At 43.1% G+C, this 18,696-nt stretch overlaps 1 protein-coding gene across 3 annotated transcripts in view; it reads right to left on the reverse strand.

Annotated features, from left to right (window-relative positions):
- Positions 1–3,244: 3,244 nt before the first annotated feature.
- Positions 3,245–18,696, reverse strand: part of COP1 (COP1 E3 ubiquitin ligase) — a 215,337-nt gene continuing 199,885 nt past the window's right edge. Inside the window, exons 19-20 of one of the 3 annotated variants that reach the window (XM_061634174.1) lie at positions 17,817–17,861; positions 3,245–4,355 (exon numbers count right to left, since the gene is read on the reverse strand). In XM_061634174.1, coding sequence (XP_061490158.1) covers positions 4,338–4,355; positions 17,817–17,861 — 63 coding nt within the window. In that variant the 3' untranslated portion in view covers positions 3,245–4,337. Of the gene's footprint in view, positions 4,356–9,418; positions 9,595–17,816; positions 17,862–18,696 lie in introns of those variants that run through there. The other 2 variants (XM_061634172.1, XM_061634173.1) reach the window with 2 other exon arrangements.

Genomic DNA, 18,696 nt, shown 5'->3' on the forward strand with positions numbered 1-18,696 from the left:
AAACACTAAGGAGGGTGTGTGAAAGCACAGTGTGTTGCCTGAGAGCACAAGGTGCTCTGTGGGAGGAAGAGATCCCACAAGGTTCTCAGACCATGGTCTCTCTTGGGTGAGGCGGAAAGCCAGGCATGCCAACATGCCACTTTGGGCACGTGTGCCATAGGTTCGCCACCCTTGCTCTAGAGGAACCAACAGACTCTTCTGCTGTTGCCCTGGAAACACTCTCTGCACCCTGACCCTAGGAGAGTCTAGGAGAGTGTCAGCTCTGAAAAGGAAATCAGTCTGATACTGATATTCTAGCACCTTCAGGAAAAAAGGATGGGAAAACTCAACTCGGGCATATTCCCCCATCTCTGCCCAGATTACTCACATCCCTATCTGTTCTGAGGATAAAAAAATCTAGCCTCTCCACAGATAAATAAGGAACACATTAAACTGATTCCTCCCCAGACATCTCACCTCTTAAGTTTCTGAGGGAGGAGGGAACAGACACAGTTAACCTGAACGTTGACAAGGTTTGAGGGAATCACCTTGTGTAACCCCTCCACACAGAGGAAACACACGGAGCCTTCAGATAACCACAATCTGACATATGTGACCCTTCTCCTGTGAGTACACTATACTTATCCACAGCCCCATATCTTGACCTAAACCCCTGGCTTATCAAGGTGGAATCACAGAATAGTAGAGTTGGAAGGGGCCTATATGGCCATCAAGTCCAACCCCCTGCTCAATGCAGGAATCCAAATCAGAACATTCCCAACAGATGGCTGTCCAGCTGCCTCTTGAATGCCTCCAGTGTCGGAGAGCCCACTACCTCTCTAGGTCAGCCTTTCCCAACCAGTGTGCCTCCAGATGTTGTTGGACCACAACTCCCATCAGCCTCAGCCAGCATTGCCAATGGCTGAGGCTGATGGGAGTTGTGGTCCAACAACATCTGGAGGCACACCGGTTGGGAAAGGCTGCTCTAGGTAATTGGTTCCATTGTCGTATGGCTCTTAGGAAGCTTTTCCTGATTTTCAGTCGAAATCTGGCTTCTTGCAACTTGAGCCCATTATTGAGGCTGAACCACCAACACTTCTTCCTCAGAAAATTCACCCTCTTCCGAGCAGGATCAGTAGGGTGAATGCTAAGAGTCAGGCTGTGCTCCCTCTTCCCTTCAGGAACTATTGGGTGAAAGCATGATCAGCTCCATCCGCCCCCTCAGGGGCTCCACAATGGCAGGTCACGAACTCCTGGAATTTGGGGAGAAAGGAGAGCCCACAGAACTGCTACTTGAGATCTCTGTCTCCTATGCCTCTTGGAATGGTGCCTTAGTCACCCCTTCATCCTCTTTCCTTCATGAGCTTTCTGTGAAGATGACCTCCTCCTCAGTTATTATGAGGGAGGGAGGACTTAACCTCTTGGAAAAGCAGAAGCATACCCATAAAACACTTGGAGAACAGCTCATGATTGACATAAGCAGTGGCATGACTCACCTCAGATGCAAAAGCTCCTGCTTCAGAGTCTGGGTAGTATCAGAGAAGGAGGCATTCAAGTCTTACCAGTCTCCTTGCAAATGACCATTGTGGCTACTGGTGGCATAAACAGGCAAAGCCATCAAGGCTACAGCACAGCCAAGGGTGGGGAGCAGTCAGCCGCGCACAAACTTTGTGCACCACTCAACCTCCTATCAATTCTCAAGCCTGAGGATGTTGAAAGGGCAAGAGAATGCTGAGATCCAAAGCTTTGCTGACTGTTGATGCAGGGACGGGGGAGCAATCAAGCAACCTCGCAGGGATCTGGTATGCTCAAACACCTGACTGACAGAGCAGTTGGGGCAACATGATAATCAAACAGAAATGGTGCTGCCACGTAAGTAGTTTCTTTGCAGGACCCACCAAGCTCCATGTCCTTCAGGAACTGAGAAGAGCTCCTTCCAGGGAAATCTAATGAAGGCAAAATGCCCCTTGCAATGGCCTGACACTCCCCTTGGAAGTCATGAGACACACACACACACACAGGGCAATTGAAGAAGTAATGTACTGAGGTAAAAAAATTACACCCAGTATAACAAATCCTGTAGCAACACCAAAGCGGGAAAGGAGGAAGCCAGAAAAAACACACATTCAGAAGATAGACTATAGGAAAGGCACAAGACCAAGTGCCTTGAGGGACAACAACAGGACCCACCTGCAAGCAGAGTCAGTCTGGTGAGAAGGATGACTCATCCATCACCCACAGGTAAACCACATGTACAAAACTGTCTTCTGCCATGACGGTGAGAAAGAAGCCTTTTTCTTTCTAAATGAATGTTGGAATTCTCAGGATTCCATTTATAGCCATGGCAGGCCAAGAAATGTGCTTTTGGGACATGCTGTCCACATGTTGCCATCCCCTTTTTACTTGAATTGCAACCCAATTAATGAAACTGATAATAAAAGTGGTAATCAAATGGTATCAGTTGTGTTTTGGTCTTCTATCAGTTAAATTTGCACATGGATGACATTTCTGCAGGAAGAAACATACTTTTGTTTTTAGGGAATACAGTAATTCTTCAGTTAATGAAGCCTCCAGGACCAAAGCTCCTTTTTAGGAAAGTTTTTTTAAAGGTGGAACTGACCATGTTTGCTTTGTTATGGATAAACTTTCAAGCCTGTGCCTTTGTTTTAAGGTGAAACTGACCAGCCTATGTCTTTGCTTTGCATTAAAAAGATCTCTTGCTTTCTCCCAGGGCTGGGGAGGGAAGAATCCAATACTTTTCAGAGGGAGAGGGAGAGGGGGAGGGACCCTTTAAAGCCCCCGTTGAAGCTGCCCCCGCCATCTGTGAGTGGGTATAGGAACCTATCATTATTTCCATGTTATTCCTACCTCTGGTACCAAAATTTCTGTTAAAGAAGTAATCTTCAGGAACCCATCTACTTGGTTAACTGAGGTATTACTGTATGCACATGGGCTTTGTGTGATTTATTCCCTCCAATGTGAGAAAAAGCCTCTTTTTATGTTTGCCATCTGCAGTTTTATAAATACTTTTTTTAAAAAAAACTGCTGCCCAATTAATCAGGAGCACTTTTTTAGCCCATTAAAAGGGTTTTTGTACTGATTAAGTCAACCAATTAATGAATTCAACCATCAAACATTGCAGCCCTATTTTTTTAAGTGTGTAAATTCTTCCAAGGCACAGCACTGTTGTGGCTGTTACCAAAATGCGAACCCCACCACCCAAACAAACAAACTTTACTTTTTGGCTGACAAATTAACAATATGGAACAGTTGGAATCACAGTTTATTTCCCCATTCTCTTCGCTTGTACAATTAAGTGTATGCATGGTTATTAAAAATAAGGCTTCCATAGCCTGTCCTCAAAATATATCACAACATTCAAATGTTTGGCTTCTACAAGTGACACAAATGGGGGATGGGCTGATTGGTGTGTGTGGGGGGAGTGAACAAATTGGACCATATGTGGATAGGCTTTGTTGCCTTTTGCCTCCAGTTGAAGAATTTCAGTATAATTCAGTTTGGTGGCCTGTAGGGGGATAATGGTGTCAAATCTGCTCCCAATCAACACATGCCCACGTCATGTGGCACCCTCACTTAGCTGGCAATCAAGAGCAGCAGCCAAGGACCAGGTGGGCTTGTGACTGAGTTGTCCGCATGCCCTTAGAAGTGGTCCCTTCACATCAGGGTAGAGGAATCAATGTGTTAGACAGGTGGCTCTCAGTTGTAGAAAGGGCTTCAATTTTTGGAAAGGTAAAGTTGCCTGAATTCATAATTCATTTCAAAAACAAAAAGAACTATACATACTTTCACTTGCAGGCCTCAAATTAGAAAGACACATGCTCAAAGTGTTCCAGTTGAGATTGGGTAGGTCCCCCCCACTCTGGTGGGAATGGAGGGGGAGTGGAGGAGAGAGAAGAAAAAGGGACAGATGTGGTAATCCAGAAGGTGGTTCCAAAGCACTGCCCTTGAAAAAATCCTGGTCCAAGGGCAAACCTGTCACCATGCCTATCATCAGAGGGCCATCTTGTGTTCATGTGTGGCTCAATGAAGTTTGACTATTCCTTTTTCAGTATCTGCTTTTATTTAAAAGAATCCATGTCTCCCTCCCCCATCATAAAAATTAGACAAGCAATAGAACCAGCAGCAGCAAAGTCTGTGAAGTTAATGTTGATGGTACTGAATTCCCAGGTGGTTCCCAGAGTCCCATGGTGCCCTAAGAGTGTCCCATAAATGAAAAAAAAAACCCAAAATGTGATCACTCTGAGAAGGAAGAGTAGGTTAGCTTCAGTTTTGTGCCCCACTGAGAATCCCAGATGAAAGCAGGATCAAGTATTCAAAGCCTTGAGAGAGAAGATCTTTCATACTAGCTCCAGTACCTGGTTAAAATAAAAGTAGAAAACAATTAATAAGGGACAAACAGACCACATTTCATTTCCTTCTTCATGAATAGGCTTGTAGCTCAGGGACAAGCTAGATGATGATGATTTATATTTATTATTATTGTTGTTATTATATTTATTATTGTTACCCAAAGGTCTCCAAGCAACTTACAAACTGTTAAAAACAAAAGTAAGTATATCATACCATAAAAACAAAATAATAAAACAACAACAACCCTCACACAGAAAGCTTTGGCAGCATACTAATACAAACAACATCTCAGTCTATCGAATGCCTGGGAAAAAAGGTAAGTTTTTACCTGACACCAAAAAGATGTCAATGAAGGCACCAAGTTGACCTCAGAGGGGGGATCTGGAGAAGGGCCTCAGAAGATCTAAGAGTCTGAGTAGGTTCCTATTGGGAGATGTGGTGGAGGCAACCATATTTGTGGCTTACATGGCTGCAAGTATGAAGTGGGAGGCAGGAGGGGAATCAAATTTTATCAAAAGGACACACAAAGTGGATGAACATAGGTAGACCCCTTAACCATGCGGTTATTCATTCAAGCTGCTTTTTCCCCTAGCCCAGATTCTGATATTACAAGTGAGCTGGGCTAGAAGAAAAAGAGCCTGAAGCAATGTGGGTGGTGTAAGGTGGGGAAACAGTTAATTCCCTCTCATCTGTGCACCTCTTTTTATGATAGAATTATATGTGATCCCCTGCCCACTGCTTTATGTAGGAACAAAGGTGGCTCCCTGTCTAATGTGGCCCTCAAAAGTAGAGTGGTCCCTTTCCTTCCTTGCCATCTGGTACTACAACAGACTGGGTTATTGCTCAAGGCACCTTGGCATAGGTTAGAAAATGCTTCTATTTACAAAATGAGACACACACATATGGTAGAATTCTCAGTGTCAAATTGTTCCCTTCTTAGAATGTAAGATATGACTGGTGCTAAGCTCACAACCAATTCTTCCACCATTATCATTTTTAATACAAACTTTTATCGCAAAGTGGCTTACAATTTTTTTTAAAAAAGCATCCCGCAATAACATAACACATCATACCCACCCAAGCTGAACACCAATTAAAAGCAAAATGCTTAGGTGAATAAAAATGTCTTCACCTGGCGCCTAAAGATTGATAGGTGCATCTCTCTGGGAAGAGCATTCCACAGTCAGGGAGCCACCATTGAAAGTACCGATCTAGTGTTGCTACCCTCCACACTTCACTTTAAGGGGGCACATGAAGAAGGGCCTCAGAAGTTCAACACAGGGTCCAGGTAGCTTCATGTGGGAAGAGGCACCCTTGAGGTATTGGGGTCCTGAGCCACATAAGGTTTTATAGGTCAAAACCAGCACTTTGAATTTTATTTATTATTTATTAAATTTATATACCACCCTTCCTCTTAGAAGAAGCCCAGCGCGGCAAACAAAAACACTAAAAACCCCACTCTAAAACATCTTAAAAACAAAACACTTTAAAATATATTAAAGCAAAACATATTTAAAAACATCTTTAAAAAAAGGTTTAAAAACATCTAAAAAAGTAATTCCAACACAGATGCGAATTGGGATAATGTCGAGCCTCCGCTCTCTCTCGACGAGCAGGGAGGGGGAAGGCATGAATTGCAGGCACCTCCACGGCCAGAAGGCGTGGACGGTCCAGCTGTTGTTGTGTCTTTTCCAGCCTTGGAGGAAGGGAGTGTGTTTGATGCTCCGCCAATTCCCACGGGGGAACCCTCGCCCTTTCAGGATAGTGCTCAGCCGCCAAACGCCCTCTCGGAGCCGTTAAGGGAGGATTCCGAAAGAGCAGTAACTCCTCCTTTGCCAAGCGGTGAAAGAGCAGGAACTCCCCCTTTCTCCACCCGTAACTTAGAGATGTCTGAAGCTTCCCTGCCTTCTACTTCCCTGTCTGTTGATAAGGACCCTGTTTTGTCAGACGAGCCCTTGGAAGTTCACCCCCCTTCACCTCGCTCTCGACGGCGGGAAAAGCGCACTTGTCAGAGGGCGGGGGTACGAAGGAGTGAGAGATTGCGCTCCAAAACTTCCCCTATATAAGTCTGCAGAGTTTGGAGGGGGGTGTTGCATCAACTCTCTTTTACGTTGCAGAGCAGGTCTACAGTGTTGTTAGGGAATTATAGTGAGTTATTGTAGGAACCCTATGAAGCGCACTGCTTTTGATGTATCCATTACTCTAATAAAACAAGATTTACTTGCACCAACGTCTCAGCCTCTTGGGTCCGACTCTGAATGGGACAGATAAGGTCTCTACTTAAAAGAGGGCGAAAAGAGGAAGGTCTTCAATAGGCACCGAAAAGATAACAGAGATGGTGCCGGTCTAACATTTTTGAGGAGGGAATTCCAAAGGATAGGTGGTACAACATTAAAGGTCCGCTTTCTATGTTGTGCAAAATGGACCTCTTGGTAAGATGCAGGGTTCCCTCACCTGCAGAGCACAGTGATCGACTGGGTATATATCAAATTGAGACCAGAAACTAATTGGCGGCTAATGCAGTTGGGCCAGAATCAGTGTTACATGATCAAACCACCAACTTCCAAGTCAACAACCTGGCTGCTGAACTCTGCACTAGCTGCAGTTTCTGAACTGTCTTCACAGGCAGCCCCATATATAATGCATTGCAGTAATTTAACATAGAAGTTACCAGAATGTAGACAACAGAAGCTAGGCTATCCCTGTCTAGAAAGGGTCACAGCTGAGCTACCAGCCGAAGCTGATGGAAGGCACTCTGCACCACTGAAGCTACTTGTCCCTCCAGTGATAGCAACTGATCTAGAAGCAACCCCAAACTCCACAGTTGCTACTTTAGGAGGAGTGCAATCCCATCCAGAGCAGGTTGAACCCACCTATCCGGTCACAGGAACCACCCACCAACAATGCGTCAGTCTTATCTGGATGGAGCTTCAGTTTATTGGCTCTCATCCAGTGCACCACTGAGGCCAGACACCCACCTAGTACATCCACTGGAACATCTGCCGATTTAAAGGAGAAGCAGAGTTATATGTCATCTGTATATTGATGACAACACACTCCAAATCCCCAGATGACCTCACTCAATGGTTTCATGTAAGATGTTAAACAGCATGGGGGATAAAACAGACTCCTGTGACACCCCACATTGGAGGGTCCATGGGGTGGAACAGCATCCCCCAAGTAAAGAAGTACCACCCACTGCCAACTTGGACAGCTGCTCCAGAAGAATACTATGGTTGATGGTATCGAAAGCCATTGAGAGATCAAGGAGAATCAACAGGGTCACACTCTCCGGTCTCTCTTCCAACAAAGGTCATTGTACAGGTGACCGAGGCAGTTTCTATGCCAAAACCAGGCCTAAACCCCAATTGAATGGATCTAGAAAATTGGTCTCATCCAAGAGAGCCTGGATCTGGTTAGTGACCACCCACTCAAGAACCTTGCCCAAGAAGGGGACATTAGCTACCAGTCAGTAGTTTAACAGAAAGGTAGATGATCAGCAATGAACTACTCTAGCTTTTAGTTCCATTTCTTTCTAGTTTTATAATTTATCCAGCTAACAAGCAAATACTGGGGCCACATCTGCACTATACAGTTAAAGCAGTATTATACCACTTTAGACTCTCATGGCTTCCCCCAAAAATCATGGGAACTGTAGTTTGTTAAGGGTGCTGAGAGTTGTTAGGAGATTCCAGTTCCCCTTACAGAGCTACAATTCCCAGAGTTCTCTAGGAAGATTGACTGATTGTTAAACCACTCTAGGAACTGTAGCTCTGTGAGGGGAATAAGTGTCTCCTTACAATTCTCAGTACCCTTAACAAATTATAGTTCCCTTGATTCTTTGAGGGAAGCCTTGACTGTTTCAAGTGGTATAATATGGATTTAAATGTATAGTGCAGATGGGGATTAGATGCACCAAAGAGAGATGTATTTAGGACAAGGAGTCAGCTCTTGAATTTTTGTTTCAAATTTAAATGATATTGGGAGTAGAAGGAGAAGGCACCGTGAGTATTCACCTGAATGGTGTTTCTGTTTCTGTTACACCACCAAGTGGGTTGCTATCATCCAATCACTTAAAGGTAGGTAAAGCGTCATCCCTCCAAGCTTGTATTTGGGTTGTGCCTCCATTGGCATATCAGTTTGTCTTCTGGCCAAGCATAGAACAAGGTATTTCAAACCAACATTCATACATAGAGACATGGATTAGTACAAACACCCAGTGTAGCATCATAACACTCTCCAGAGTTGTAGAATAGTCAATAGATAATATTTGCATGGGAAGAAAACAACCAGCAGAAGGTGGGCCTTGGTGGTGTCCTAGTGCTCCCTCATAAACACCTTTTAGGTGAGTACCAACCTTCTCAAGTGGGCACCAGGACACCACCAAGTGGGATGTTCTAAAGCCAACCCTTCTCATTCCTAGGTGCAAGCTGGCTGAATAATGATTGGGGAGATGTTGGAGGGCATGTCTGTCAAAGACAGCCTCTGCAGAAGCATATATGTCTGTCTTGTAATGCTTCCTGAATGAACAAGGATTGGACCATGTTGCTGCCCAGCAGATCTCCTGCAGGGAGCATTGGTAGAGAGTGCAGCACATGATGCTGCTGATCTAATCAAATGAGCAACTATACCTGCTTCGGGGGGGGTTGTTTTTGTGACGTGTATGCCAAGGAAATGTAGGCCCTGATCCACCATGCCAGAGTGGGCAAAAATTTTCTGACCCATCAAGACAGGATGGTATGAGACAAATAAGGGCTCTGTTTTGTGAATTGGTCTAGTTCTTGCAAGGCCCCACAGATATCTAGAGAGTGCCATGCATGTTCAGAGGGATATTTAGGTTCAGAGCAAAAGACTGCGAGTGCTAATTTTTGTTGCTGGTGAAAACATGTGTTTACTTTGGGTATAAAGGATGGATCTGTCCATAGCACCACTAGATCTTTATGAAAAATGTATAGATTTTTCATGATGGAAAGAGCCCTGAGTTCAGAAACACATCTTGCTGATGAAAGCAACCTATGGGCATGGATCAAAATTCTACCCTATATCTGTATGCATCCTTGACTCACTTGTCTGATACTGTGGATTTCCATTTGTGGGAGAACACAAGTCTTCCCCCTACAGGTGGGGGAACTGAGCTAGAAGTTCATTTGTTGCTTTCCTTCTCTTGATTTTGTGGCACTGGAAAATTGGGCACTTGGTTTTTCTGGTCCTCTGGATTGGAAACTTGAGCAGCCATAGGATGGTCTATGGGAACAAAAGCCACAAAATCCATGATCCCTGCCTCCCAGGTTTGAGGCTGAACATCTGGTACAGCTGAAGACATCTGAAAGAGAGCCTATCCCCTCTTTTCTGTGTTGAATTTAGCACTGCCTTCTTTACCTTCCTTTCTATCAGTATGTCCTTCAGTGCTTCGCCTCCCATCAGCTTTTTTTCATCAAAGGGTCAATTGCCAAAATTACCCGAGAATTGGGATCAATCCCAGTGGAGCGGCTAGCCACACAATCTGCCTTACCACTATTTCTACTGCAATGGCTTGAGAAACAAACTGCATCTACAGCTGCAGTTGGCCAGAGGAAACCATATTAGCATGCCCCTCTAATAGTGATCCTGTATTAAGTGGCTGTTTATGCAGTGCTGAACCAAAGGGGGCAGCAGAGGAACTGGCATTTGATGCAAGCTGCTGTGTGTGACAGCATTCCCAACACAATTCACTAGGTCTTTAACTGAAGAATCAAAATTTAGTTCATTCATTTATTAAAATGACACGAAGGGGTAGAAAGTAGCTTTGAAACAGGAGATTTCCTACCTGGAGTGAGGCACACACATAAACAGAGATGACACACATTCCCAAGACCCTCTAACACACAGAGCTTGGAAGTAACTCGTTATTTTTAACGAGTTACTTGTAATTTGTTACAATTTTAAATAACGAGTGGGTAATTCCATTACATTTGGCAAGTAACAGAACGACTAGTAATTTCCCTACTTTTCAGCTGCAACTTTAACGTTTCCACATTAGGTTGCACGTTACTTGGGGGCGGGAACAAGGGGAAGACAGCTCCTGGCTGTGATTGGTTAACACAAGACATGTGCCTCACACTGATTGGACCTCTGCGCAGACTCTCTCTTCCCTCATGATCTGTGTTAGGAGGCACGAGGGAAGAGGTGAATAGGCAGGGCCTGCTAGCGTCTGAGAGGACAAAATGGACGCCGGAGAAAAAGCCAGGGCAAGGACAACGGAGGAGAAGGCAGCAGCAGAATGGCGAAGAGCTGTGGAGGTGAGTGACAATGATTTGTGTGTGTGTGTGCCCCCCGCGGCACCATTTTGCCCCCCCACTGCCTCTCCTTGCCTCTGCCGCCCCCTCCATCAATCACAAGGCACTTCCGAAACTCCCATCAGCCCTAGGCAACATGGCCACTGGATTAGGCTGATGGGAGCTGTAGTTCAAAAAAGTAACTTTTCCAAGCTCTGGCCTACTTCTCTTCCCTCCCTTTTTGAACTCTCCCCCTTGTTCCCATGCATACCTGTGTGCTGTATTTATCCAGACAGAGCACTCCTGCCTTTTAAAATGCTGGCTAGCTTTTTATTGTATATTTATTTGAACTCCATCTTTCTTTTTATTTGTATTTTTGTCCTGTTTAATCACAAGACTGAATTGTATGTGGGACAAAAACTGTCTCAGTAAAAATAATAATAATAACAATAATAATAAATCATTAGGCGTATAATAAATGGCTTAAGGCTGATTTTTTTGCTCTTGGCAGAGATGAGGTGAGAAGTAGGGTCCTTGCAGCTCCTCCTCTCAGTCCCTCAGCTCTCAAACTCATGTTCTGTGAGAAAGAGAGAGATTCCCAGTCCCAGAGAGAGATAGACTGTTGACAATCTCTGCTAATATCTATACAAATGTACATAACATGCATCACCTGAACTCACATGATCTAGAGTTACCTTAGATCTTGCAAGATTTGCAAATGAGAAGCAATAGGGTTTTATATTAGTTCTGATTGTCTATTGGGCTATCATAGGTTATATGTTTTTTTCATTTTCTATGGCAAAAACGCCAACTTCAGTGGAATTTATGTGATGTGTTCTAATCATTTGAATTTGGCTAATGAATGCTTTATTCTTTCATCAGAACTTTAGCAGTAGTACTAAAATATTAATAAAAAAGAAAAGGGAAAGAAAAAATACTTTACATTCAGCTGTATTGCTAATTATAGATATAGATATAAAAGATAAACAGCATTTTGTCAAAAGTATTTTTGTCTACATTTTATACCTCATCCTTGGTTTTCCAAGCTTGGCATGGAATGCTTCTCATACAGAATTAATTTGAAATGCTGCATATTTATTATCATAATCATCATATTCAAAATAAAAAATATATGTACCGCCTTCAAGTTGATTCCAACTTATGGTGACCCTATGAATAGGGTTTTCATGAGGCTGAGAGGCAGTGACTGGCCCAAGGTCACCCAGTGAGCTTCATGGCTATGTGGGGATTTGAACCCTAGTCTCATTTTGTTCTCACAACAACCCTGTGAGATAGTAGGTTAGACTGGCCCAGGCAGGGTTATTCAGTGAGCAAAAATTATGCAAATAGGATCTCTTTTAATTGTGCTATCGACCTGCTTACTTCCACTCTGACTGGGGCATCTTGCAGCATGGGGAAGAGATGGGGGCACATCACAGCTGAAGTTCACCCATATAGGAGCATTATCTCTTGTTTATTACAGAGACGCCTGTTGCAGGTTTTGCTGCTGAGAGCAGCAGTCAGTTAGTGCGGCCACTTGAGTCACAGCTTGTTGATCCTGAGGAGGCAAAACTAGAAAGTGAGGTTCAGAAAGGAGGCCCTGTGCATGAGGAGAAGGAGGGCATGAAGCAGTGCCAGTTGCCCACAGCCACATCTGCAGAACAGCAAGTACCATGGTTTGGCTTTGAGAAAGCTTGTAGATTTATGAGCCAGAGTGGGAAAAATGTTGTTGTACGATGCAATTACTGCCTTCCAAGGATCAAAAATCTGAGATCAGCTGTTTCCTCCTCATCCAATGTGAAGAAACATTTTGAGGTAAGCCTTTGTCATGCTGGTCCTCAAAGAGTGTCCATTGTCTATTTATGTTTAAATTGTGAAGTTCCTCTTCCATTTTTTTCTTGGATTCATGCTTTGTTCTTCTTCCTCAGAGGGCACACCCTGAGAAGCTGAGAGCAATTGAAGAAGCAATAAAGGCAAGGAGATGTGGCCTTCCTGAACCAATGCATGACACCCCTCCTCCCAAAATGCTGAAGCAGCAGCAGACAACCCTTGAGAGGTGGGGATCTGGCAGGGAGCCTGTCACCCAGAGCAATCTCGACAGGAGAATCATTGATTTCATTGTAGAGGAGACATTACCACTTCAGACTGTGGACAAACCAACATTCATTAATCTGGTTCGCATTGGACTCCCCAAAGATCTCACCATCATATGTGCCAAGACTCTGAGAGACAGAATTGAGAAGAGAGCATGCCACATGAGAGAAACTCTTGCAAACCGAATGGGTGCTGTGGCATATATAGCAACCACTGCAGACTATTGGACCAATGGCAAGAAGAGTTACTTTGGGGTAACAGCCCACGGGATCAACCCAACTACCCTGAAACGTGAGGTCGGGGCCTTGGCTTGTAAGCGTCTGAAGGGGCGCCATACATACGATGTCCTTTCAAAAGCACTGCATGATGTACATGTGCAGTACAGGATCCACAACAAAGTTATGTGCACTACTACAGACAATGGCTCCAACTTTGTGAAAGCGTTCAGAGTTTTCATGGCCAAAGAACCAGTGGAAGCTGCAGGCACCAGTGTCGATGATGGTGATAACCAGGAGGAGGAGAAGGCTGAGGTGGAGTTTGTGCCTATCTGTGAGATCCTGGACACAGGACCTGAGGCAGAGGAAGAAGCTGCAGACTCAGGAGAGGATTTTGTTTTACCACCACACCAGAGATGTGCTAGCCACACCATCAACCTTGTGGCAACACAAGACATAGAGGCCATGCTTTCTGACTCCTCCAAAAGTAGTCTTCTTGGTCCTTTCAAGAAACAGTTTCGTTCCTTGATGGGAAAGTGCAGCAAGTTGTGGTCCAAGCAGAACCAGTCAGCCCAGATTGCTGAGTATATCCATGCGCAATGTGGTGTGTATCTGAAGGTACCGAATAAGACCAGGTGGAATTCCACCTTTGATGCGTTGAAGCAACTACATGAGCTCCTGTCAACTGTGCCACTAAAAATGCATGCCATAATGGACCGCTGCTCCTTGTCCAGGATCACAGCTGCTGAGATTGAAGTGGTACAGGAATACACAGAGATTATGGAGCCACTAGCCCAGTCCCTAGATATCCTGCAACGGGAGAACGGCATGTTCATGGGGTATTTGCTACCAACGCTCTGCAATCTGGACCGCAAGTTATTTTTTTTTTTTTTTTCAATAATTTTTATTCAGATTTTCATAAAACATACAAGACAAAATCATAAAACATTCAAAGACAAAAAACAAAATCAAAAATAGTTAAACAAAAAGAAAAAAAAGAAAAGAAGAAAAAAAAAAAAACAAAAATAAAAAATAAAGAGTAAAATATTGACTTCCCATTTGTCAAAGATCAAATCAGTTATAAGTCTATAATATATAGCAATCCTGTCTCTTAAGTCATATTATAAAATCACTTTCCTCCAGTAGTTATCTTACTTAATCATCAAATCTCATAAACATTACTTTATTCTTTCCACAAAAAGTCAAAGAGAGGTTTCAATTCTTTAAGAAATATATCTATCAATTTTTTTTTCCAGATAAGCATATCGATTAATCCATCTCATTACTAATTATGATAATCTTATTGTCATAACCATAGTCAAAATAAACATTTCAATTAATCCATCACATCAGAATCTGTTAGGTTCAGTAATTTCAGTAGCCATTGTTCTATTATCTCTATTAGTTCCATTTTCCATCTTCCATCTTCAGTAGTCTTGTTAAGTCCAGTAATTTCAATATCCAATCTTCCATTATCAGTATTCCATAATAATCTTGCTGTCAAAGCCATAGTCATATAATAAGAGTCTGATGGGAATTACCTCTATCCCAAATATTTTCTTGCCATCCATTCTGAATAAGTTGCTGAAATACTGCTGTAAAATCATATCTCTGTTCTTTTTTTCAAAATACACTGGGTCATCTCTTAAAAGTTTTTCCATTGTCACATGGCTGCAGTTAATTCCATAGATTTTCTCTATATTGGGCTCCATCACATCATTCCAGTCCAGAAGATAATCCATGCCATTGATAACTTTATCTCTAGAATCTTCATTAATTTCTTCAGAGATAACATTGAGTTCCAAACAATAGATTTTATTTCTAAAGTCCATAGACTCCAAATCTTGTTCCTGTTCCACGTTTGTTCCAATCTCCGGGATCTCCTCTCTCACAGGGACCCCTATTCCAGTCTCCAGGGTCTCCTCTCTCACAGGGACCCCTATTCCAATCTCCGGGGTCTCCTCTCTCACAGGGACCCCTTCCAGGGTCACCTCTCTCACAGGGACCCTTATATCTTTAATCTCCTGCTTCATTTTACTCAATTCAATTTTCGTTATCTCAATCTCATTCATTATTCTCTGAAACATAGTTATTTCCAGATTCTCAGCCACTTTCTTAATTGCCATTTTAAAAGAAAAATATAGGAAAACCACTTCTTATTTCAGCAACAATTGGGTTAATACTCCAAACTTGGTGACATCACAGTATAAACAGAGCAGACAGCCTTATCTCTCCAATAGTTAAGTAAACAAAATGCAGTTCCCAGGATCGAAGCAATTAATGGCAATCGTCAAGAAACAGATTCGTCAAAATAAAATAGACCAAAAAGAGAGTAGTCTCAAAACAGTATAATATTTTTCAAAATAAAAATCTGGAATAGAAATCCCTCTTCTGTGTGTATCTTTAGAATGCAAATCCAGGACAGCTTTTTGCAACAAAAACAGAGATAAGCTATTAATTAGTGCGTAGCAGAGAGAAGTTACGGCTCCCCAGTGAGATGTCAAAAACCGATCAATCTGGCAAATCTCTTTTAAACAGCAACAATTTAAGTCAAGTAAAAGAAAAATATAGAAAGAAGGGTGCTTGCCTGTTAGTGCGTTCTCTCTTAGAAGATAAGATGAACGTTCGCTTTAACAGATAGAGCTTGCTGTTGAAAATCCGTCCCACCTTCGTCGGCTGGACCTCGTCCCATAAATTAATGAGATCTGGTCGTCCCAACAAAAATAGGCTTTGAGGTTAATCTCTTCGTTTCTCCCTACCCGGGAGAAGTTTAATCAGTCAAAAAAAAAAAGAAAAAACTGACTGATATATCTGAATAAGCTTCTTTTGAGGCAGGAGCCCGTCTCAAAAGCAGGCACAGGCTAAGTCACCCTTCCCGGAAGTCTGGACCGCAAGTTAGAAGGACTGGAAAACAAACCTGAGAGGTACACATACTGTTTTCAGCTGCTGAGAGGTGTGCGCGAAGCCCTAAGAAAGCGGTTTGCAGCTATCTGGGAGGACAAGAGGCTTCTTCTGGCAGCCTGCCTACACCCTCGCTTCAAACTAGATTGGCTGGAATCGTGTCAGGCCACCACCCATACCAACAAGTAAGAACATTAGGGAAGCCCTTTGGGTGGATTACTCCAAGGGAAATGTTGTCTCAAGGGAGGCATCAGAGGGCTTAAGGTGGTAGGCAGGGGCTGGTCCTTTGCTTCCTGGGGCTCCTCATCACAACCTTGGGTTGCTGCAGGTAATCCTTAAGGGTCTGCTGTGCTGCCCCATGAGTGTGGTGACTTGGTCACCTTCCTACCTTCCATGTCATCATCCACAGGCTCAGGCTGGACCCTGAACCAGGGGACATGACAAGCATCAGGAAATGAAGAGCAGATGATGGTTTCCTAACATATATATGTTAACATATCCTCTCTCTTTCTTAGATACACAATGGAAGCCTTGCTGAAAGCCGAAATAAAGATGGGTGTACTTAATGAGGACAGTGATCAGTCTTCAGATAAAGACCAGGAAGGAGATGACTTAGAAGATGACTTCTTTAACTTTCTGCCCCAGGGCAAGAAGTCAGCAGTGGACACTGCTGAGGAGGAACGGGTGAGGTACCTGAGGTCTCCCAGCAGGGAAGTGTCATCACTCCATGGCTTTCCACGTGTGCTGCGGTGTTTTTTGCAGCACAACACAGGCATGCCTTCAAGCGCCGCAGTAGAACACCTGTTCAGTACTGGTGGCAACGTAATGACTGTAAAAAGACATTCCTTGTCTGACATGCTCTTTGAGCATCTTGTTCTTTTGAGACATAACAGAAACATATTATAAAAGCATTTCAAGTGTAAAATTTGATTTCAAGAGTTGGGGTATCTTCATTGCTTGGGGGGATGTGAGATTCTGTTATGCCATTATGTTAATCTTATGGATAATTTTTTTTATTCTACTACCCCCTGTGTGTGTGTGTTTATTTTTAATATTGTTTTAGGCTTCTTAGATGTGCAGCAGCCAAGGCCAGCACCTTGTAGGAGTTTTTTTAAAAAAGTAACTGAAATGCAATTGTAGTGATTACTTTTGAGAAAAAGTAATCAGTTACTTTCAGAGCAATTGTAATTGTAACGGTAATTACTACTTTTTTGGGCCAAGTAATTGTAACTGTAATTTATTACTTTTTAAAAGTAATCTTCCAAGCTCTGCTAACACATGTTTCATACCAGATTCAATGAGGCCAGAAGAGTGCCAGCTGTTCAAGCAAGGCAGGAAAAGTAAACTGATACTCCAAGAAAGAGGCAACCGAAACACAAGCTTGGAGTAGTAACATTTTTCCTGCTTTCAAGCAATTGGAGGGCAGCAACCGACTTGGTGGTGACCTAGTGACCACTCAACCAGGATGAAAGACAAGAGTTCTATAGCAGCCCAGAAAGAGTGCTCACGAAGGCAATGGAGTATCAAAGTTCAGTGTGCTGCCACTGAGTGGGAAAGTGCATGCACACCACGGCCGTTGTGGTACATTTAGTTAACACCTCCTCATTTTCTATATCCAGAACTCTATAAAATTCTCAGCTGTGTTTTTACAGTATCCTTCACGTGCTACTTGCACAGAGACCATGAAGAAAACACCTCACATGAAACTGAACAGTTTTTCGTGCTTCATTGCTCTGAATGTACACTGCAGAACAGTGCTGCCTTCCAGAGAGGTCCTAAATAGCCTTCTGGCCATTCTGACATTCCACATCTTCCTAATTGGGCATTTTTTATCTCCAGATCATTCTTTCCCCATCTCCCCAGCCTAAAAAAGATGCAAATAAATCATTTTAAGTTATAAACATTTGGAGTAAAGAGGAGCTCTAGGAATAGACTTTTCCAGTTTTCAGTGACTTTGTGGTTATCAATATTCTTTAAAACTGAGTGGCACAGACTAACTTACCTTAATTGTACCCTGACTGTTAGCAGCAATCAGCACGTTGGACTCCTGCAAAATTAAGAAAAGCTATCAGTGCTATGCTACAGGCACTAGAAAGCGTACAGTAGGTGCTTGTTTAGGTTAACAATTAAACACTTTTGAAGTCCCAGAATCAAGAACTTAAGGAGAAATTCATATCTGACATGTTTTTTAAAGACTGCACCTGAAAAAGTTGGGGAACAGGAACACTTAGAGACGAAACAGAATGTACTTCAAAGTAACTGACAGACATGAAATCATATCTGGATCTGTTCACTTGGGAGCGAAATAAGAAACACAACTTTTTTTATTTTTATTTTTAGTCATGTTTAAAACACCATGGTCCCAGGTGCCCCGTCTAAGCTCAGTAATTGCCCATAGCAATAAACATAAAGAGCTTTTTTCCAAAATTACAACAGAACACACAACAATAAAAATGCATCCAAGTATGTTGATGCAGCTTCTAAAATACTAAAGATTTTTCTTATCCCCCTGCCAGAAGCCAGTCGCTTTATGCTCCACCAAAGCAATTTCCTCACTTGTAATTTTTTAGGCAGATTTCCATTTATCCATTTAACTTGTCAGTGACTGCATTTACATTTGGGGAAGGGTTGTGGCTCAGTGGCAGAGCGTCTGCTTTGCATGCAGAAGGTCCCAGGTTCAATTCTTGTCATTTCCAGTTAGGGCTGGGAGACCCGTGTCTGAAATTCTGAGACCCACTGCCAGTCAGCGTAGGCAATATTCAGCTAGATGGACAAATGGTCTGATTCTGTTTAAGGTAGCTTCCTATGTTCCTACATATAATGCTAATGTGGCCCTCTAGATGTTGTTGGGACTCCCACCAGCCTCAGCCGGTATGATCAAT

This window comes from Rhineura floridana, chromosome 6, assembly GCF_030035675.1.
Source record: "Rhineura floridana isolate rRhiFlo1 chromosome 6, rRhiFlo1.hap2, whole genome shotgun sequence".
Taxonomy (NCBI): Eukaryota; Metazoa; Chordata; class Lepidosauria; order Squamata; family Rhineuridae; genus Rhineura; species Rhineura floridana.